This window comes from Amblyraja radiata, chromosome 11 (assembly GCF_010909765.2).
Source record: "Amblyraja radiata isolate CabotCenter1 chromosome 11, sAmbRad1.1.pri, whole genome shotgun sequence".
NCBI classification, from domain to species: Eukaryota; Metazoa; Chordata; class Chondrichthyes; order Rajiformes; family Rajidae; genus Amblyraja; species Amblyraja radiata.
In genome coordinates, this window is record NC_045966.1 from 17,153,204 (window position 1) to 17,176,289 (window position 23,086).

The window sequence follows — 23,086 nt, forward strand, 5'->3', positions numbered from 1 at the left end:
GCTCTTGTCACCACTCTGATTATTGGCAAACTGTAACCTGGCCATCCTATTTTTGCGGCTAACCAGTGGTTTGCATCTTGCAGTATAGCCTCTGTATTTCTGTTCATGAAGTCTTCTGCGGACAGTGGTCATTGACAAATCCACACCTGACTCATGAAGAGTGTTTCTGATCTGTGGGACAGGTATTTGGTGATTTTTCTCTATTATAGAGAGAATTCTTCTGTCATCAGCTGTGGTGGTCTTCCTTGGCCTGCCAGTCCTTTTGCGATTAGTAAGCTCACCAGTGTTCTCTTTCTTCTTAATGATGTTCTAAACAGTTGATTGGTAAGCCTAAGGTTTGGCTGATGTTTCTAACAGTTTTATTCTTGGTTCTGTCTCATAATGGCTTCTTTGACTTTCATTGGCACAACTTTGGTCCTCATGTTGATAAATAGTAATAAAAGTCCCAAAGGTGATGGAAAGACTAGGTGCTGAGAGCTCTTATACCTGCATTAATGAGGCATTTAAACATGCCTGAGCAATTACCAACACCTGTGAGGCTATGTGTCCCAAACACATGGATAGACTATGTATAAATACAGCTGTACTTTCAACATGGTGAAACCAAAATGTATAAAAAACACCCTTTAATAAAATCTGACAATGTGCACATTAACCACGTTATTTTTTTCTATTACAAATCTCAAAGTGTGGAACACAGAGGCAAATAAATAAATGATGGATCTTTGTCCCAAACATTATGTAGGGCACTGCATTTAACAGTGTGGAAAGTGAAGTGCTTTTGCAAATGAATCCGAACAAGGAATACTTGTGAATTGGGATTTATATAATTTTTCATCGATTATGCATTAATTCATATCCCAAAGTCAGATGGATAATGTACTAGGATTATTTAATGGCCTATTGACATTTTTTTCCAATTCTTGAGGCAGACAAGTTATTACAAATTCCCTACATCTAAGCAACGCTCTTCCCATTGCAGACTTCTAAAAGATCTTGCTATCTAATCATCGTCTTTCTGCTCCATCAATAAATTACTGAAATAACATTAACCAGTCACCTCCACAAGTGTGGTCACCAAGCTATAGGAATTACCTAATCCTCTCCACTCTGGTTCATCACAGACATGTAGCCTACATAAACTACCTGGCAGAAGTGTTCTTGAAACTAACTTTGCCCAATCAAATCAAACATTTTAAATCCAAAGATTAATAATGGTCATTTCACTTTACTGTTTTGTTCTCACAATACAAAATAACTGGGTACAACGATGTATATATTTTATTGAAAATGGAAGGAAACACCATCTAAAATGAAACAAAATACAATGGATATATACATATATACACAGAAAACACATTAATAAAAAAAGAGAAAAATAAACTATTAGGAACTCAAATCCATGTAGATATATTATTTGCACCCATTATATGCTCAATCTAGGTTAGGTGTTTTGTCATTTGTGAAAATACTTAAAAACATAGAAAATAGGTGCTCTTCGAGCCAGCACCGCCATTCATTGTGATCATAGCTGATCGTCCCCAATCAATAACCCGTGCCTGCCTTCTCCCCACTTGGCTGGATCAAATTAATAAATGTCTACAAAGAGTAGGGATAAACGGGCCCCTTTCAGAATGGCAGGCAGTGACTAGTGGGATACTGCAAGGCTCGGTGCTGGGACCGCAATTGATTACAATATACATCAATGATTTAGATGAAGGGATTCAAAGTAACATTAGCAAATTTGCAGATGACACAAAGCTAGGTGGCAGTGTGAACTGTGAGGAGAATGCTATGAGAATGCAGGGTGACTTGGACAGGTTAGGTGAGTGGGCAGATGCAGTTTAATGTGGATAAATGTGAGGTTATCCACTTTGGTAGCAAAAACAGGAAGGCAGATTATTATCTAAATGGTGTCAAGTTGGAAAAAGGGGAAGTACAACAGGATCTGGGGGTCCTTGGTCATCAGTCAATTAAAGTAAGCATGCAGGTACAGCAGGCAGTGAAGAAAGCGAATGGCATGTTGGCCTTCATAACAAGAGGAGTTGAGTATTGGAGTAAAGAGGTCCTTCTGCAGTTGTATAGGGCCCTAGTGACACCACACCTGGAGTATTGTGTGCAGTTTTGGTCCCCTAATTTGAGGAAGGACATTCTTGCTATTGAGGGAGTGCAGCGTAGGTTTACAAGGTTAATTCCCGGGATGGCGGGACTGTCATATACTGAGAGAATGGACCAGCTGGGCTTGTACACTCTGGAGTTTAGAAGGATGAGAGGGTATCTTATTGAAACATATAAGATTGTTAAAGGCTTGGACACACTAGAGGCAGGAAACGTTCCCGATATTGTGGGAGTCCAGAACCAGGGGCCACAGTTTAAGAATAAGGAGTAAGCCATTTAGAACGGAGACGAGGAAACACCTTTTCTCACATGGAGTGGTGAGTCTGTGGAATTCTCTGCCTCGGCGGTGGAGGCAGGTTCTCTGGATGCTTTCAAGAGAGAGCTAGATAGGGCTCTTAAAAATAGCAGTCAGGGGATATGGGGAGAAGGCAGGAACGGGGTACTGATTGGGGATGATCAGTCATGATCACATTGAATGGCGGTGCTGGCTCGAAGGGCCAAATGGCCTGCTCCTGCACCTATTGTCAATTGAACGGGGTCACTGATTGGGGATGATCAGCCATGATCACATTGAATGGCGGTGCTGGCTCGAAGGTCTGAATGACCTACTCCTGCACCTATTGTCTATGTGAAAGGAATATTATAGAACATTGGCAATACCAAGAAGCACACAAACAAATGCGACCCTGGTCACTAAAAATTCCTTATTAAGAAAATATGACAAAAAACTTGCACAATCAAACTCCATAATTACATGAAAGCCTTTTCTCATTGTAATGATTTAGGACAGTGGTTTTGTTTAATCTCATCTCCTTGGAGGAAAAATAAAATGACTAGATTCAATTGATGTATACACAAAAACAAATGTAAAACAGAATTATAAGTGAATAATGAAAGCACCAGCAGTGAAATCAAGGACAATGCACCAATGTGAAAGTTGAAAGCAATGCTGGGTGATTGCAGCCTGTCATCATGGTTAGGAAAGACAATCTTTTATGAACAACACCTACCAAAAAAAGACAATTTATATCACTGCTTGAGGTGGCAATTCAAATTGCAAAATTGTTCAAGTGGTCCAAGATCATTCTTAATGCCATGCAGAGGTAGTGTCTCACTATTAGCAGGCATTCATTAGCAGATATGCTCGATGGGAATCTCATAATTCAGTATCATCATAATTTGGCAATGCAGTTTGAATGAAGGAATTGCAAATACTTGCAGTGTAGAATCTTGAACCGAATGCCAAATCTGGTGAATATTTGATTAGATATGATTTGCATTCTACCCAATGTTAAATATTTTTTAGATAAATCTATTCTTCAAATTTGGGTCATTTGCTTTAAGGTTTATACACAGTGCATAAAAATCAGTGCAATAAAATACTGGTTTGTAGTCAGTTCTCTTCTGCTATAATGTCTGCAAGAATGCCTTCACCTGTTAACAAGACAACAGATATATAATTGTTAATAGGTTTTCTACTGAACAAGTTAACATGAGAATGAACTAATAATTAGAAATTCTATGAATATTGAATGATTTAAAAAAAAAATCACAAATGGATTTTAGAAAGTTAAAAAATTCACATGGTCAAAAAACCTTGAAATGATCTGTCAGCATCTTCCCTTCACTAAGTTTCTGATTTTAGGTAAAATTGTAAAACATTCATCGGTAGAATGCCAGGCACATCTGCGAATCAAAATACTTTAAAAAACTGATTACCTTCCATTTTTGATTCACCCAAGTGTTGAATTTTGTTTGGATACAACTCTTTAAGCAAATTCTGTTGTCTTTATAAACTAACCATCTTCTAGATTTGAGAATGGATTGTAAATTTTAACCTCTACACTGCAATATAATTCAAGTTTACCTTTTCTAGAATGTCCTCTTGTTTAATCTTGTTGTTCTTAAAATCTTCATTAACATTTAGCTCCAAAATAGGGATATGCTTCAGGTATTCAAAGTTAAGCCTGAAATAGGTCAAAAATAAATCATAGTAACTGTTGCAAGGATTTTTAGCAAATAAAAGATATATAATTTACAATGAAAAAGATGTTACTGACTTCATTGTTCGGTTATGTAGCCAAGTTTCATGCTTGTAATTTAATTTCTCGAGGTATTCCAACTCGATCCCTTGTTCCTCCTCCCGGCCTCTCAGATGAAGTCGCTCCATACATTTCTACCAAAGGGCGTGATAATAATCAGTATTCAAACAGCTTAAAAAAAAATTAGATTTAAAGAAAAAATAAATCATTGATCCTTACCTCAGGGGTTGCTCGGAGATAGATTATGGCATCCAATTCAATATTCGGGCCAAATTGACTCAATATCCAAGCATGCCAATCTTGGTAAATGGACCATTCTGTTTCATTAAGGTTTCCAGATTCATACAAATTTGAGGCAAATATATACCTGTTTGGGGAAAAGGAAGAGCTTACTAAACATGATCAGTGTACAATCTTACAGGAGGAACCAACATTAGTGTAATTTTGTATCCTCCAGACAGAATGATATTATAAGAATAGTTTGTCTCACCTGTCACTGTATACAGATCTTTCAAAGAATTGTACAGGATGTTCTGCTTCCTGAATCTTGGAGGACAATGGCTGAAGTTGTGACCGAACCCTACTCAGGCAAGCATAAGTTTGAAACGTGTACGCCCATCTACTTGGTTTGTCATAGAGCATCTGGAGGAGATTGCCACCACTCTTTTGGGACGTTGTAAGTTCCTTTTATGGAAAATAAAAATAAAAGAAAGTTAGGGATACTGTCTGGATCTGTGTAAATCGATGTCAAGTAATTCAGCCCATCGCTGCTGCAAAACCAGGAGAATTTGAAGACAGGCCCATCACCAAATTTCCAGCAACTGGTGGTCTGCCACCTCCTTTAATCTAGACAAATTTTACGAGAGCCAAAATTAAAGTTGCCCTGGAAGTTTCCCCCAAAATGGGTCTAGGACAGCTCTCGATCTCATCTGGACTTCGAATTAGCCCCCTACGCTTTCCGTAGCCGATCAGCAGTATCTTGGTCCCCGGCGTCCCTATTTGGTACCACCGGACTCCTCTCAGACGCCCACATCAGATGGTGGGTGCACCCGCTTGATACATTTTCGACAAATCTCTGGCCGGCCTGCCAGGAAAGCAGTGCCTCGGTCCCACGGGAAGCCATTGATCCCACCCTCATTGGGTCTACCAAGGGCAACTTGTTTACTGCTGCCCGTACAAGAAATACAAGTTTTACTGTTACATTATATTTTGTTTCTAGCAGTCAATGCTGCTTTAGAGACAATGGGAGGTGTATAATTAGAGGGTCAGATGTGTTTTGTTGTATCATTATAACGTAACCTCTGTTGTTCTGGAACCATGGGTGCTGGAAAATCAGTGGTGGACCAGTACTAGTTTTACAACTAGACATTAATTTTCCACCAGTCAGACATTAAAATCAGCTAAGGCTTGCAGACCTAGCAAGCAATGACCCAAGAAAATGCAGGTGTTGGAATCTTGCGCAAAAAAACAATGTGGTGGAAGAACAAAGTAGGCCAAGCAGCATGTGTGGAGGAAACGGCTAGAAATATCCTGTCCATTACTTCCATGGTTGTTGCCTGATTCGCCGAGAATCACCAAACTCAAATTTGAGTTTGATGAGACATAAAAAATACTGTTCTGTAAATTATAGTAGGGACAATTATTTCAGAAAAGTTAAGGCAAAAGTTGAACATACATTATTTGTTGCATCTTTCATCCTTTAAAAACAACTACTTATTTTCCAAATTGGGCAGAAAAATGGCTACTAACAATCATGATTCAGAAGCCAAGCAAAATATATTAGACAATCTTTATTAAGTACCTGGAATTCATTGTCAGTAGTTTGTACGTTACACCATTTCGCAATAGGTTCAAGAACGACATCCCACTCATCACTGGCTTTCTCCAACATTTGAACGAAAGTAGATTTCCCTGCAGCTATTGGAATATAAATGCAGGATTATACTTCGGAAATATCGGACTGCCGAGGAAAAGTATAAAACAACCAAACCAAATTAAGTTGACTTTTGGCAATTAGAAACACAAGGGTAACACAACTAGTAGTGAGAATAGTCCGAGCTGACCGGAAGATTTCCCGCGCAATTGACTACAGTTGGAACTTTGTTACAGGGTGAAGAATTTTACACGAGAACGCACATACTTGATGCGGTTATTATGCTTCAACTTTATCTTTGAGAAAACACTATTTCCAAAAAGAAAGATCTCTCTCTTGTACCTCCGACAATACAATCGAAACTTCCAGCCCGCCAAAACACATGGCGCCTATTTCTACGCATTGCTCTTTAAAAAACACAAAATTAATTTTAAAAAACCCGAAAAGTGAGATTATCACCATCATATCTTCACCCTAATCAACGTTGTTATATTAATTCGGACACCGAGATCAATTCACATGCATTTGTTTTCATTTCAGAAATACCCTCAGAAATACTTATTTCACTCACCAATATTCCCTTCGATGGATATCTTTTTCGCTCTCTTTTCAAAACTGTCATTGAAAAGGGGGCTAACGCACATTCTTTTTGGAGGAGTAGCCATCCTTTTTCTGGTAGAAACTGCAGCTTCTCGCTATCAGCGCTGGAGACGTTTGAAAGCAATGATCCTATAGCAGAGCTCTGCTATAAGAACTTTGTTTGAAAGTGGCGGGATCTGCTCAGATGACCCTAGCATTTGTACCGCCTTTTCCCGTCCGCTCCTCTTTGATGGTATAATTTAATCCACCCCCAGGCGCTGCAACACAATCTCTGTACTGTAAGTAATTATCATCATTCTTCGTGCCCTTGCACCATTAGCCTAGAAAAAAACGGACAATAACAAATGTGTTTCATTATAATGAACACGAACAGAAACTCAAAAAGTGCTCAAAACGGGCTAATTTCCAATTGAGTAATAAGGTTTTCGGCACTACCTCGCGCACGAATTGCAGTTAACGTTTCTTTCGCTGGTGGCAAAAACGGTCTTCTTCTTCTTATCGAGTCCACACACAAGATTAGAAGTTGTTCAGCCAGAGCTGAACACACTTCTCGGCATCTGCACAATGGTGTCTGTCTTGCGTCTTGTGCGTGGTGGTGGAAAGAGTGGTTGAAACAGGGCCGTGACGTGAACGCTCTTTCCTTGGCCCCAAGGCAAAAACGGTGAAAGATCCGGATTGAATACTGCAAGAAAAATGCAAGTCGGTCATTAATTCATGTTCTGTCAGGACTAATGGTAGATCACCGGCGATGTTTTATTTTAGTACACCACGTGTTTTGGTTAAGATGCTAAACTTATATATATAGTCAAACTATACTTTATTTTTATAGTCAAATTATACTGTAATATTGTTTTGCTACCCAAAAGCAGACTATTCTGATCAACTGATGATTCGGCCTCGTTTCATTTTTTCCCCTCATTACATTGATTTTAGTCACTATAAACATGCCCTCTGGCATATACAAAAATACAGCCATACATATTACCAATTGGATGATTTACAGATATTCTCAAACCTTGAAAAGGTGCAACATGTCCATTGACACCTAGGTTTCCCTTGCTGAGGTGGAAACATAGAAAATAGGCCATTCGGCCCTCTGAACCAGCACCGCCATTCAATATGATCATGGCTGATCTCATCTAAAAGCAATACCCCATTCCTGTCCCCCCCATATCCCTTGATTTCTTTAGCCCCAAGTGAAGCATCACTCCCTGACAAGCTCAATGCGTTCTACGCACGCTTTGATAGGGAGAACACTAATGTGCCTTCCGAGCCCCCGTACACCCTGATGATATTAGTCACAGTTATAGAGGCCGACGTCAGAAGATCTTTCATAGGGTGAACCCTCGGAAAGCGTCTGGACCTGATGGTATACCCGGTCGAGTTCTCAAAACCTGTGCAGACCAACTGGCTGGAGTTTATGCGGACATTGTCAACCTCCCATTACTGAGGTCTGACGTTCCCAACTGCTTTAAGAGTAGCAATGTTACAAATTTTGAGATTTAAAAAATCAAGTCTGCAATTTATCCCATCAAATAAAGCATATAAAGAAGTTTAATTTGACACCTAATTCACTTTCATATCTTCAGTATTAAAAAGGTTATGGCCATTTTCATACTCGGAAATTAGCATCTTGTTCCCTATTGCTTTTCCATTGACTTAACACAAAAGCTGTGACCGAGGACAGTCAAAAGCCCATAACTTACTTAAAAATTAAGACAACTGAATGACATTTTCAGTTATTGTAGATTGAAGCATTCTGAAACAAATATAAAATCTTAGTTGGATGACCTGAAATTAAAGCATATAATTAGTTAATTACCTAATTGTAGCTAATTACAAAATTGACCGTTGTGACAGAAATAGTAATAAACACCCAGACTGCCTTGAAAATTCAAAAATGTGATATTCTCAAGATCAGAACTTTAATATTATTGTATTATATGCTGTAAGTCCGTCACAGATAGGTAAATACATTACCATTTCTAGCAATAGACCAAGTCTTTATGGAGAAGATCAGTTGCTAGCTGGTATATTGGCATATCATAATCATTAGCATCATCATACTCCTCAGATTGTAACCAATAAGCAACTCTGTACACCTTGTTTTTCCTCAACTTTTCAAGTTTGGCATTGTAAACTACAAGTTTTTGCTCTTCAAACCACGCATGACATGCCTTTCTGCCCACTACTTTCCCATTAACAATGTCCTGTAGATCATCACATTTGGAGTAGTCAAAATTCGGATAATCTCTGTGGCGCTATGGAGGCTTGAGTCCAGCGCCAACTAGCTCCGTGCCGAAGAAATTTAAAACGGGAGAAAATCGGGTCTTACCTGCAGCGATCGCGATCTGAACGGCTGCCTGCGTGACGTCATCAGGCGCGCGACTTTAAGATATGTCGTCGGTACAACATACCCCCCCCCGTGGGACACAAAAAAAAGTCGGTAAAGGGAGACAGCAGAAGGAAGAGGAAGGCCTTACAGAGGCCTCGACCTCAGTTACAACAACGGCCCAGGAAGACCCTTCGAAGAAAACGAAACCGAAAAAGTCTGAAATGGAGGAGCTTAAAATTTTTCTCTCTGCCGAGATGAAAACCTTTGGAGAGAAGTTTGGAGAGAAGTTTAAAGAGGAACTTGACTCTTTTAAGGTAGATTTTAAAGCAGAAATGCTTTCTACCGTTAAACAAATGCTGGAAATCTGGAAGAAGACGAGGGAGGAAGAGATCAAGGATCAGATGGAAGTGCTGGAAACCAGGCTTGTTTCGGTGGAAACGAAGGTGGACCCCATTTATCACATACTTGATCAGCACAGAACAGCGATAACCGAACTTGAGAATTCGGTGACGACAAGTGCGGAAACTGTAAATCGACTCCTTATTGAAAACCAACGCCTCTCCGATATGGTGATCAAATTAAATGATAAGTGTATTGATTTGGAGGGGCGTCAAAGACGTAAGAATCTAAGAATTGTAGGGGTGAAAGAAGGAAGTGAGAAGGAAATGGGTATGCGGGATTTTGTGGCAGACCTATTACAAAAAGCCTTAAAATTGGATCACAAACCTTCACTCGGTCGAGCTCATAGAGCGCAGGGACGTCGTATACAAGATGATGGCCGTCCAAGACAAATTATCGTAAAGGTACAATTGGATCATGAATTTGATGATTTAATGAAGAAAATTGTTCGAGGTGGACAGCTCCTTTTTGAAGGTGCGAGATTCAGTATTTATCGAGATTATCCGGCAGAAGTCTTCAAGAAAAGAGCGCTGTTCACTGAGACAAAGAGAATACTGAAGGAGGTACCTGATCTGAAATACAGTTTGTTTTACCCCGCAAGACTAAGAGTCCTCTACAAGTCCAAGGAGCACTTTTTTACAGACCATGAAAAAGCACTGGAATATGCCAAAAAAGTCAATAACATGACCATAGACGGAAGAATTTACATTACCCCTTAGGAGTCAAGCCAGATCTAAAAGGACCTTTAAAGTTCTTTTAAGAGCTTTAAGGACATTCGGAAACCGAAATGGACGGAGGACATTGGATAAAACCGTGATCTTTGTATTTTTGTTTATTAATCAATATTATTATCTGTATATTCATGCCTAACTATATATGTAACAACTAATACTTATTAAATATCTATATTACCACTAAAATTATTAACATTAACATTTCTCATAAAAATTTAATACTGTATATGATTGATAACAATGATTAATAATTAATAGTCTTCGATTAACGTAGAAATGAATTACATACTTATATTATATAGGAAGATATGCAAGAGGTAAATTAGATTATGTCATTAAAAAAGTTTAACGGTTTTTCTCTTTATTTTTCGATTTAAAATTAAATTTATAGATTTAGCGAAAAAATTAATATGATATGTGAGAATAATAACGTTGGGAATTTTTGCTGTTTTTGAACTTTTCTGCAGGGTCACGTGTTTGTGTATGTATACATATGGGTATATATGTATATATAGGTATATGTATATATATATATATGTGTGCATATTGTGCGTGTGTACGTATGGATATGTAAATAAGTTTGTTACTCCCAAAGAAGTTATTTGAATGTTAGAAATAATCTTTTTTTTCTTCGGGCACGGAGCTGGAAATTTTTTTTTTTACAAAGGCTACGGAAGTCTTTAGAATTCTAGCCACGTTAGTGTGGCTATCACTAACTACACTAATTGTAGATGTAGTTCTTTTTCTTTCACCCTACACTAACCAACTCTATCACTTTTTTCACTTTAAATATTTTTATAATTTAATGTTTGAATGGAAAAATAAGACTAATACAAGGAGATGTGTTCGGAAGAGCGATGTATATGATTTTAAATTCATCTATTTGAGGTTCGGGAGCAGGGTCAGGTTCTATGTGTTGTACCTTCTGCTCGGTTATAGACCACCTTAGAAACAATATGCAAGATGTTAATATGATAAGAGGGGGTCAGGGAATAACATTTTGTAGTTGGAATGTCAAGGGAATTAATGAACCAATTAAGAGAGGTAAAGTTTTGGCACATCTAAATTTAATCAAAACAGATATAATATTTCTACAAGAAACACACCTTAAAAAGGAATCTCAACATAGACTTAAAGCTAAGTGGATCGCTGAATCATATCATTCCTCCTTTTCCCATAAGTCCAGAGGAGTTGCAATACTAATTCGTAAAGGAATACCTTTTAAGAACTCTTCAACAATAGTGGATATTGATGGTAGATATATTATATTAGTTGGAGAGTTAAATGGAGAAAAAGTGATTCTTCTTAATGTTTATGGGCCTAATTTTGATAACCCCAAGTTTTTTAATAAAACATTTAATAAAATTCCTGAATTTACACAATATAAATTAATAATTGGAGGAGACTTCAATTGTACATTAGATCCATACTTAGACAGATCATCAAGGCAAAAAAAAGTAAAATCTCAATCAAGTGTATTTCTAAATTCATTTATTAATACCACTAATATTAAGGATATCTGGAGAATAGAAAACCCAACGGGACGGGAATATTCATTTTACTCACCAGTACACAAAACATACTCAAGAATAGATTATTTTTTAGTTGACTCTACGTTTATCCCATTTATTTATAATTCAAAATACCATAACATTATAATCTCAGATCACGCACCTGTAACATTCATGATTAAATTAAATGGAATGTCCGAGAAACAAGCATATTGGAGATTTAACCCACAAATTTTGAACGAAAGATCATGCCAGGAATATATTATTAAACAGATTCAAATATTTTTTGAGGTAAATGACAACCCTGACACACCTACTTCTCTTATGTGGGAAACGTTTAAAGCGTATGTTCGAGGTACATTAATTTCTGCTCAAGCATTTTATAATAAAGAGAACAGGATTAAGCAACAAACATTGGAAATTGAAATCAAGCAACTAGATATAGAAAATGCGAGAATGCCATCTACTTTAAAACATAATAAAATTGCTGTATTGAAATATAAATTAAATAAAATGTATTCAGAACAAGTAATAAAACTTTATCAAAAAACCAAACAACTACATTTTGAATTTGGAGACAAACCACAAAAATTATTAGCACGTCAGTTACGAAAAATGGAAGGGGAAAAAACAATTCATAAAATTAGAACAGAGACAGGAGAATTATTAAAAATGCCCAAGGATATAAATGATAGATTTCTCCAATACTATCATAACCTTTATTCAACTAAAACCGTAGCACAATCAGAAGGAATAGCAGATTTTTTAATAAAATGTAATTTAAAAGGTTTAGATTCAAACGATAGAGAATTATTAGAAAGGGAGATTACGATAAAGGATATTGAGGAGTCTATTGGCTCTTTAAAAAATGGTAAAGCAGTAGGACCAGATGGTTTAGGTTCCGAATTTTATAAAAAATTTTATGATTTGCTTAGCCCACGTTTACAAAGACTGTATGAGTATATATATACTCAACAGAAACTTCCAGACACTTTAAATGAATCAATAATAACACTTATTCCTAAAGCTGATAAAGATCTGGAAGACCCGGGATCATACAGAGCAATTGCACTTTTAAATACAGATCAGAAAATTTTAACTAAAATACTAGCGCATAGATTAGGTACAGTGATGAATAAATTAATACACCCTGACCAAACAGGCTTTATTCAGAAACGGTACTCATATTATAATCTAAGAAGATTATTTAATATTATATATTCTAAGAGAATTATTAATGAAGATCTAGCAATAATTTCACTTGACGCTGAAAAAGCATTTGATCAGGTCGAATGGCCTTATTTATTTTCGGTGATGGAAAATATGCAGCTAGGGGAGAAATTCTGTACATGGATAAAACTGTTATATACAAATCCCACGGCTAGAATATTTACAAACCAAAGGTTGTCACCTAAATTTAGCCTATCTAGAGGTTGTAGACAAGGATGCCCATTATCTCCATTATTATTTGCACTTGCTATTGAGCCACTGGCAGAAAGAGTTAGGGGGCATCCGGAAATACATGGGTATAACACAAAGGACACAGTGAATAAAATTTCTCTATACGCAGATGATGTATTAATTTACATTACAAAACCAGAAATTAGTATTCCAAACTTATTAAAGCTAATAACCCAATTTGGTTCATTTTCAGGATACAGAATAAATTGGAATAAAAGTGAAATTATGCCAATAAGGGAACATAACAAACAGACAATACAACAATTTCCATTTAAAATAGTAAATGAAAAATTTAAATATCTAGGTATTTATGTAACTAAGATATATACATCATTATTTAAAGCAAATTTCCCCCCATTACTGAACAAACTACATAAGAATATTCAATACTGGAAAACACTTCCTATCTCAATGGTAGGCAAAATCAATGCCATAAAAATGATTTTTTTACCGCAAATATTATATCTTTTTCAGACAATTCCGATATATCTGGCAAAAAACTTTTTTTTTAAATTGGACTCTATTGTTAATGATTTTATCTGGGATTATAAGAATCATAGGATAAACAAAAGACACTTGTGTAAATCAAAAATAAATGGAGGCTTGGTTTTACCCAATTTTTTGTTTTATTTCTGGGCAGTTAACATTAAAAATATGTATTTCTGGTTGGAAGAAATAGATCATCAACCAGACTGGTTAAAAATGGAAAAGGAAGATTGTTTACCTTTTGATATCGGTTCGATATTATTTGCTACGTCTAAATTAAACAAAAAAATTTATAGGGAAAACCCTATAATATTTAGTGCTATACGAATCTGGAAACAATTAAAAAAGACATTAAAATTAGATAATTTATCACTTTTTCTTCCAATTGTGAATAATCCTTTGTTTAAGCCTTCATGGTTGGACGGGGGTTTTACACAATGGAAGAATTATGGAATTAAAAATATGGGACAACTTTACAAGGAAGGCACTTTTCTGACATTTCAGGAATTGCAACAGACTTATGGACTTCGAGGAAATGATTATTTCAGATATCTTCAACTTAGAGATTATGTAAAATCGAACTCCCAAAATTTTCGAATTAGAAATTCAGAAATTCTTGATGAATGTTGGAACAAACATCCTAATACAGAAAAATTAATATCTTATATATACAATATTTTATTAGACAGTGACATTCCCTCGACGGACTTACACAGACAAACATGGGAAAAAGAATTAAATCAAGTAATAACGAAAGATACTTGGGAAGAAAGTTTGCAACACATACATCAGTGTTCACTAAACGCCAGACATTCTCTAATACAATTTAAAGTAATACATAGGTTACATTATTCAAAAACAAAACTACATAAAATTTTTCAACATATCTCACCTATATGTGATAAATGTCAACATTTAGAAGCTACATTATCTCATATGTTTGCAAACTGTATAAAAATTAAAAAATTCTGGGTAAATATTTTTAGTATAATATCTAAAGTAACCAGCACACAATTGGACCCAGATCCAAAATTAATAATACTCGGAATATTAGAATTAAATCAAACACTTAGAACAACACAAAGAAACTTTATGGATTATAGTTTAATAACAGGAAAAAAATTAATTCTAAAATTTTGGAAAGGCCCTACGGCCCCCACAATCAAAATGTGGATTATAGAAATGACGGAGACCTTAAACGTGGAAAGAATCAGATTTTCCCTGTTGGATAAACAGGAATCATTCGTTGGAACATGGTCTCCTTTTATTGATTACTTAAAGGGTCAGAATGGTTCAGCACAGGAACCTGACTAACACGCGGGCTAAATAATGGATGAAATATTATACTCTGAAATGTACGAATATATCTCGAATGAAGTCTTTTTTATTTTAACAAATTTTTCCATTCTTCTTTAACTACCTTTTTTTTTTTTTTTTTTTTTTTGTTGTTTTTGTTTTTTTGTTTTTCTTCTCTTTCTTTTCTTTCTTTACTTCATCTATCTCTTTAGTTCTATCTAGTTTAAAAAAAAAAAAAAAGGCAAAAAGTATTGGAGACAATGTAATAATAATTGACATGTAATGATGTATTTTGGTTATGTACCTATCTCCAATAAAAAATATTTTCAAAAAAAAAAAAAAAAAAAAAAGAAGTTTAATTTGACACCTAATTCACTTTCATATCTTCAGTATTAAAAAGGTTATGGCCATTTTCATACTCGGAAATTAGCATCTTGTTCCCTATTGCTTTTCCATTGACTTAACACAAAAGCTGTGACCGAGGACAGTCAAAAGCCCATAACTTACTTAAAAATTAAGACAACTGAATGACATTTTCAGTTATTGTAGATTGAAGCATTCTGAAACAAATATAAAACATCTTAGTTGGATGCCCTGAAATTAAAGCATATAATTAGTTAATTACCTAATTGTAGCTAATTACAAAATTGACCGTTGTGACAGAAATAGTAATAAACACCCAGACTGCCGTGAAAATTCAAAAATGTGATATTCTCAAGATCAGAACTTTAATATTATTGTATTATATGCTGTAAGTCCGTCACAGATAGGTAAATACATTACCATTTCTAGCAATAGACCAAGTCTTTATGGAGAAGATCAGTTGCTAGCTGGTATATTGGCATATCATAATCAGTAGCATCATCATACTCCTCAGATTGTAACCAATAAGCAACTCTGTACACCTTGTTTTTCCTCAACTTTTCAAGTTTGGCATTGTAAACTACAAGTTTTTGCTCTTCAAACCACGCATGACATGCCTTTCTGCCCACTACTTTCCCATTAACAATGTCCTGTAGATCATCACATTTGGAGTAGTCAAAATTCGGATAATCTCTGCGAATGCTGTCTAAATCAGTCTCTTTTGCTGGGCATTTGGATTGACAATTTTGCATTTCTTCTTCGGAGACATCTGTTTAAAATGTAAAGGAAAAAAAACACTGAACAGCATTAACAGAAACAAGTTATTATTTGCAGTTTTAGAAAAAAGGTAGAAGTGATAAAGATAAATGCTAAAACATATAGTAAATAGCCAACAAAAAATTCATATTCATCACATCAAATCAATAAATTCATCTAATCAATTAAATTCATCTAAATTCAATTACTAGATCTAAACATCTATCCATTTCTTAAGAAAATGTTTTTTTTTTTAAATAGCCTAAGTATCCAAATAACAAACTAATCCCATTCACACAAGAATTCACAATATAACACGATTTTTAAATCTCACTGTCATGAACTTATATGCCAAATGGAAGGAATTTAATGTTTAATTCCCATAAATTAATCCAGAAACATCCTCAATATAATCAAAATTATTATATTTTGCACAATACTTGTGGCTAAAACTATTGTGAATATTTAGCATAAAAATATTGACTACAGATAGACAATTACTCAAAATATAGATGATTTAGATGCTCTTATGACATGAATGTCCCAAAAAAAGAGGATTTAAATCATCTTGTGAGTGGGTGTTTTTAGAATGCGATCGATTGGAACGTTGCCGTGAATTTTAACCCCATATCGGCAGGCCGAATTGTTTGGGGCCCAAATAACATTTGGGGCCCAAATAACATTTTCGTGTCGTAAAATTCGATTGAAGCCACCCCAAGAAGCAAGATTATATGTGAAATACACGACTTACCTTTTGTTTTGTCCTGATATTACGATCCGTCATGTTGAGGGCGTTCGAAGTCGCTTTTTACTTCAATCCAACTATTGAATTGTCCAGCAATTTTTTTATTTAAAAAAACGGGAACGGAACTCCGATCGATTTTTCTTCATTGACTAGCAGCCCGAGGAAATCCCTCTCCGGCAAGCGATACAAACCTGCATTTTAATCCCGGCCCCCCCCAAAAGGCGCCAAAGTCGCGCACACGGCCAGTGGCAGAACCGCAGCGCCACTGAAGGTAGGTTTTGTAACATCGCTATCAAGAGGGCATCAATAATACCAGTGCCCAAGAAGAGTAAGGTGACGTGCCTCAATGACTATCGACCAGTGGCACTAAGATCCGTGGTGATGAAGTGCTTTGAGAGGTTGTTTATGGTGCATATCAACTCGTACCTCAACAAGAACCTCGACCCACTACAGTTCGCCTACTGTCACAGCAAGTCATGCGCATTCCGACTGCGCATGCCCAGGTCATGGTCACTTGCGATAAACATTCTCGGCAGCTGTGCTGCATGTGTGCAGACCTGCGTTTCCTCCTTGGTCGGGGTCAGGTCTCCGAGTTGGTCTGTCGAGTTGCTGCTGGATCGTCCCCATCCCCTCCCGGGTGTCCTGTTCCTGTCCGGGGGCGGCCGGAAATGTCGGGTTGCCCTGGGCTGGTAGGGCACTGGCCCTGGGCTGGTGGGGCGCTGTCCCACCGGGTTGGCCAGCAACCCTGGACTGGCGGGGCGCCGGCCCGGCCATTGGCGGCCCTGGGCTTGCAGCCGGGGAGGCTGGCTCCAGCTTGGCTCTCCTCCGGCTCCCGGGGGGCCCATTCGCCGGCGGGTGGGGAACGTCGGCTGCACCTCTCGCCTTGTCCAGTGGATGTCGGTTGGCCCCCTTGGTGCCGGCGGAGGCAGAGCGCCGGTCATCGGCGGGGATGCACATGGGGTGCTGCGGTGGCTCAGCGGGTCAGGTAACATCTCTGGAGAAAGGTCTCAACCCGAAACGTCACCCATTCCTTTTCTCCGGGGATGCTGCCTGTCCTGCTGAGTTGCTGCTGCGATTTGTGTGTGTCCCCGTTGATGGCTGGTGCTCAGCTTTTGCCGGCGACTGATGGGTTGGGCGGGGGATGCGGCTGGCGGTCCCCAGCCCGTCGGGGAGCGAATTCCTCGGGAGTTGGCGCTTCTTCTCCGCGCTGGCTGTGGGCCTGGGGCCGACTCTGCTCCTTCCCGGTGTCCCGTTGGCTAACCCCTGTGGAGAAACAGCATGCAGTTTGGCATAGAGAACTTTGATTCCTAGCTTTGAGAGCATGCATATCCCTAGTACAAATGATGGGAAGAAGTGCACAAACTCGCAAACTAAAAAGACTGCATTTAACATCAGTTACCTCAACCCAGAGAAATGGAGTGAAGCAGATCATCTTCCAAACTGAGGGACTGCCTAAGAAGAAAGGTTACCAATCATATAAGCATTAAATTGTTGAAATGTGACAAAACCCATCTGATCCAAAAGTGTTTTTTTTTTTAATTTCTATCCTTATCTGCACAGTCCAGATGCAACTTCAGTCCATACTAATGAAAGTTATTAAACAATCCTTTATAAGGCACTAAGTTTTTATCAATATCCTAACCTCAAATATATGGTTCAAGACCCTTCACCAACTTCTGGGTGAGAAGGGAAATGGCAATAAATGCTGCTCTTACCTGTGATGCAAACATCATGAGGTCGAACAAATGAAAACAACTCTGAAGGGCCTGAAATGTCACAGTCTATATTTTCTTTTCTTTTTAAATCTTAATGCTTGTATGATTGGTAACCTCTTTTAAAATAATCAAAATGCTAAATTTGTCACACTTTCTGTCATTAATTTTGTTTTCAGCATTTGGAATTTTCCACTTTTAACACTGGCAAGTGGTCCTCAATATTTTGCCAACTGAACAGTCACGATTGAAATGCAATTATGTTGGCACAGTATGTGGGCACACTGCAGGAATGATTCCATCAGAATGTCCGACATTTACATTTCATTGTATCTTTTCTTAAAATCTCAAGTACATCCACATGCGAGTACTTTCCAGTAGGTGCTGCTGCATAACTAATTTTTCCTCCTTCGAAGCCTGTAAAATCTAATGGGCTTCAGGTGCCTGGGCCCCAAGCTCTGGAATGGACCTCAATGCCAAATTATATTTGATAAGACTTCTATGAAGCAAGCATGTTTGAATGTGCGAATACATCACAATTAATCTATATCGTTATCAAATCAAACTTTATTTTCCCCTTTCCTAAAAACTCTAATTTACAATTTTAGACAGTGAATTTAGTAAAGTTGTTGTAAATATGCCTTATCAAACTCAGAGGAATGATGGCAAAGTGAATTAAGATGGAGACTGAAAGCACTACATTGAATTCATTAAATCTGGGTAGGCAAAAGATGGAAGATAAATGGTGCTAGAAGGCTCTATTTTGGAGAGGTGAAAGAGTTGGGATAAGGTTCGGCAACTCAAGGTACGAAGGAGATTAAGGAGAGTGGTGGATGCTGCCCAGTCCATCACAAATACTGACCTCCCTACCATCAAAGGAATCCATTGGAGGCACTGTGTCAAAAAAGCAGCCAATATCATCAAAGACCCACATCACCCTGACCATGTTTTCATTTCACTACTATCATCAGGAAGTAAGTACAGAGGCCTGAAAACCCTAACCACCAGATTCAAGAACAGCAACCCATCGGCTTCTTGAACATTGTACAACGCTTACCACAGCAACTATAATCATCTATGGATAGACATAAAATGTTGGAGTAACTCAGCGGGTCGAGCAGCATCTCTGGAGAAAAGGAATACGTGACGTTTTGGGTCGAGACCCATCTTGAGACTGAGCACGAGACCCTTCTTATTTTCCCGAAACGTCACCTATTTCTTTTCTCCAGAGATGCTGCCTGACCCACTGAGTTACTCCAGCATTTTGAGTCTATCTTCGTAAACCAGCATCTACATTTCCTTCCTACGCATGATCGTCTATGGCCTGTGCCTATGGTTGCAATAAGGCATCTGTTTTTCACTATTTATGGCTACCTAGTATTTCCGTTACTAATTAATTATTGATTATTATATATTTATCAGTGTGTTATTGTATTTGTGGGCCTGTTAAGTTGCTGCAAGTGACAACTTCATTGTTGTGTTATTGGTACATATAACAATTGAAGACTATACTTAGCTATGTTACAAAACTTACCTTCAGCAGCGCTGCAGTTCTGCCACTGGCCGTGTGCTGAACTTTGGCGCCTTTGAGGGGGGGCGGGCGGGATTAAAATCTAGTTTTAAAATCTAGGAGGCGAATTTCCTCGGGCTGCTGGTTGCTGAAGAAAAATCGATCAGTCTTCCTTTTCCGATTTATTTTTTTCAAATAGCGCGACAATTTAATACTTAGATTAAAATAAAAAGCGACTTCTAACGCCCTTAACGCCTACAACGTGACGGATCGCAAGAACGGGACAAAACAAAGGGTAAGCCGTGTATTTTACACATAATCTTGTTTCTTGGGATGGCTTTAATCTAATTTTACGTTGCGAAAATGTGATTTGGGCAAAAACTTGTAGTTTACAATGCCAAAATTGAAAAGTTGAGGAAATACAAGGTGTACAGAGTTGCTTATTGGTTATAATCTGAGGAGTATGATGCTACTGATTATGATATGCCAATGTACCAGCTAGCAACTGATCTTCTCCATAAAGACTTGGTCTATTGCTAGAAATTGTAATTTATTTACCTATCTGTAACGGACTTACTGCATATAATACAATAATATTAAAGTTCTGATCTTGAGAATATCATATTTTTGAATTTCAAGGCAGTCTGGGTGTTTATTACTATTTCCGTCACAATGGTTAATTTTGTAATTAACTACAATTAGGTAATTAACTAATTATATGCTTTAATTTCAGGTCATCCAAGTAAGATGTTTTATATTTGTTTCAAAATGCTTCAATCTATATTAATTGAACATTTCATTCAGTTCTCTTAATTTTTAATAAAGTTATGGGCTTTTGACTGTCCTCGATCACAGCTTTTGTGTTAAGTCAATGGAAAAGCAATAGGAAACAAGATGCTAATTTCCGAGTATGAAAATGCCCATAACTTTTTTTAATACTGAAGATATGAAAGTGAATTAGGTGTCAAATTAAACTTCTGTTTATGCTTTATCTGATGGGATAAATTGCAGACTTGATTTTTAAAATCTCAAAATTTTGTAACATTGCTACTTTACTCATTAAAAGCAGCTGATGGTAGTTGCAAAAGAACAGCGTCTCATAATGAATTCTCTTATTCTCCCCATATTGGTAGATGAATATGTAATATGTAGAGGGGTGCGGGGCAAATTCAGGCAGAGTGGATGGACATCTTGGACGGCATGGACAACTTGGCTGAAGGGCCTGTTTCGGTGCTGTTGGACTTTATGACATTCCCAACAAGGATGTCATGGAATCTAAGCAGCTTTTTGCAGGGAGGGAAATATTTACCAATAGACAATAGGTGCAGGAGTAGGCCATTCGGCCCTTCGAGCCAGCACCGCCATTCAATGTGATCATGGCTGATCATTCCCAATCAGTACCCCGTTCCTGCCTTCTGACTCCGCTATCTTTAAGAACCCTATCTAGCTCTCTCTTGAAAGTATCCGGAGAACCGGCCTCCACCGCCCTCTGAGGCAGAGAATTCCACAGACACACAAATCTCTGTGTAAAAAAGTGTCTCCTCATCTCCGTTCTAAATGGCTTACCCCTCATTCTTGAACTGTGGCCCCTGGTCTGGACTCCCCCAACATCGGGAACATGTTTCCTGCTTCTAGCGTGTCCAAATCCTTAGTAATCTTATATATTTCAAGAAGATCCTCTCTCATCCTTCTAAACTCCAGACTACACAAGCCCAGTCGCTCTATTCTCTCAGCATATGACAGTCCCGCCATCACGGGAATTAACATTGTAAACCTACGCTGCGCTACCGCAATAGCAAGAATGTCCTTCCTCAAATTAGGGGACCAAAACTGCACACAATAAGCCAGATGTGGTCTCACTAGGGCCCTGCACAGCTGCAGAAGGACCTCTTTGCTCCTATACTCAACTCCTCTTGTTATGGAGACCAACATGCCATTCCCTTTCTTCACTGCCTGCTGTACCTGCATGCTTACTTTCATTGACCGATGAACAAGGACCCCAGATCCCGTTGTACTTCCCCTTTCCTCAACTTGACACCATTTAGATAATAATCTGCCTTCCTGTTTTTGCTACCAAAGTGGATAACCTCACATTTATCCACATTAAACTGCATCTGCCATGCATCTGCCCACTCACCCAACCTGTCCAAGTCACATAGTAAGTAAGTAATTTTTAATTACATAGCATTTTTAAATCAAATCACGTTGAAGCCAAAGTGCTTTACAGAGAAAAGAATTTAGATTACCATACATCCATATAAAATTTAAAAAAATAAAAAAGACACAATACACTATAGGATTCAACATGAACGTCCCCCAACAGCAGAATCAACACTTTCCACTGTGAGGGAAGGCACCATAAAGTACATAGCATGCTGATTCTCGTAGCATCCTCCTCACAGTTCACACTGCCACCCAGCTTTGTGTCATCTGCAAATTTGCTAATGTTACTTTGAATCCCGTCATCTAAATCATTGATGTATATTGTAAATAGCTGCAGTCCCAGCACCGACTAGAAAACATCAAAATGTCTTAATTTACAAAGGGAGTAGGCAAATTTTTCTAAGCACAAGAATATGCATTTGCTGAAATGTACTTGTCACTGAGAGGAAGGTGGACAAAAATGCTGGAGAAACTCAGCAGGTGAGGCAGTATCTATGGAGCGAAGGAATAGGCGACGTTTCGGGTCGAGACCCTTCTTCAGATGTGGGGGGGGGGGGGGGGGGGGGTTGCGGGAAAAAGAAAGTTGTAGAGTTGGAGGGAAGGAGGAATTACAGAGGGGGGCAGTGAGAGAGGAGGTTGCTAAACTCTTCGGAGAGAGGAGGAGAACTTCTTCAAAGTAGACATACTTTGAGGAGATTTCGCAGTGGAGTAGACAAAATGTTTAAGAAAGAACTGCAGATGCTGAACAAAATCGAAGATAGACAAAAATGCTGGAGAAACTCAGCGGGTGAGGCAGCATCTATGGAGCGAAGGAATAGGCGATGTTTCATCAAGACCCTTCTTCAGTCTAATGTGGGGGGGGGGCGGTAAAAAGAAAGTTATTTTTCCAGGAAACGGTAAAGGTTAGAAAATGTCTTTGTCACTGAGAGAAAAATGACTTTGCTGAATGAACACAAAATAACTAGTCGCTCTTCCTGAAAAT

General features: G+C 37.9%; 1 protein-coding gene and 1 long non-coding RNA gene across 2 annotated transcripts; both read right to left on the bottom strand.

Annotated features, from left to right (window-relative positions):
• Positions 1 to 3,099: 3,099 nt before the first annotated feature.
• Positions 3,100 to 6,918, bottom strand: dck (deoxycytidine kinase). The gene is made up of 8 exons (XM_033029436.1): positions 6,801 to 6,918; positions 6,605 to 6,754; positions 5,962 to 6,077; positions 4,651 to 4,844; positions 4,380 to 4,527; positions 4,179 to 4,294; positions 3,986 to 4,085; positions 3,100 to 3,552 (listed from the first exon to the last, which is right to left on the bottom strand). Exons 2-8 carry the CDS (start codon positions 6,696 to 6,698, stop codon positions 3,526 to 3,528), a joined length of 795 nt encoding a protein of 264 aa, XP_032885327.1. The 5' UTR covers positions 6,699 to 6,754; positions 6,801 to 6,918; the 3' UTR covers positions 3,100 to 3,525.
• Positions 6,919 to 18,521: 11,603 nt separating this feature from the next.
• On the bottom strand, positions 18,522 to 21,257 carry LOC116978338. The gene is made up of 2 exons (XR_004413438.1): positions 20,993 to 21,257; positions 18,522 to 19,947 (listed from the first exon to the last, which is right to left on the bottom strand). It is a non-coding gene; the product is annotated as an uncharacterized LOC116978338 (long non-coding RNA).
• Between the last annotated feature and the right edge of the window lie 1,829 nt (positions 21,258 to 23,086).

Excerpts from the sequence above, each read along its gene's own strand:
- dck (XM_033029436.1), bottom strand. The coding sequence starts at position 6,698 with ATGGCTACTCCTCCAAAAAGAATGTGCGTTAGCCCCCTTTTCAATGAC. Across the intron at positions 4,086-4,178 it reads CTACATAACCGAACAATGAA|GCTTAACTTTGAATACCTGA; the intron begins GTCAGTAACATC and ends GACCTATTTCAG. Across the intron at positions 3,553-3,985 it reads AAGAGGACATTCTAGAAAAG|GTGAAGGCATTCTTGCAGAC; the intron begins GTAAACTTGAAT and ends TCTTGTTAACAG.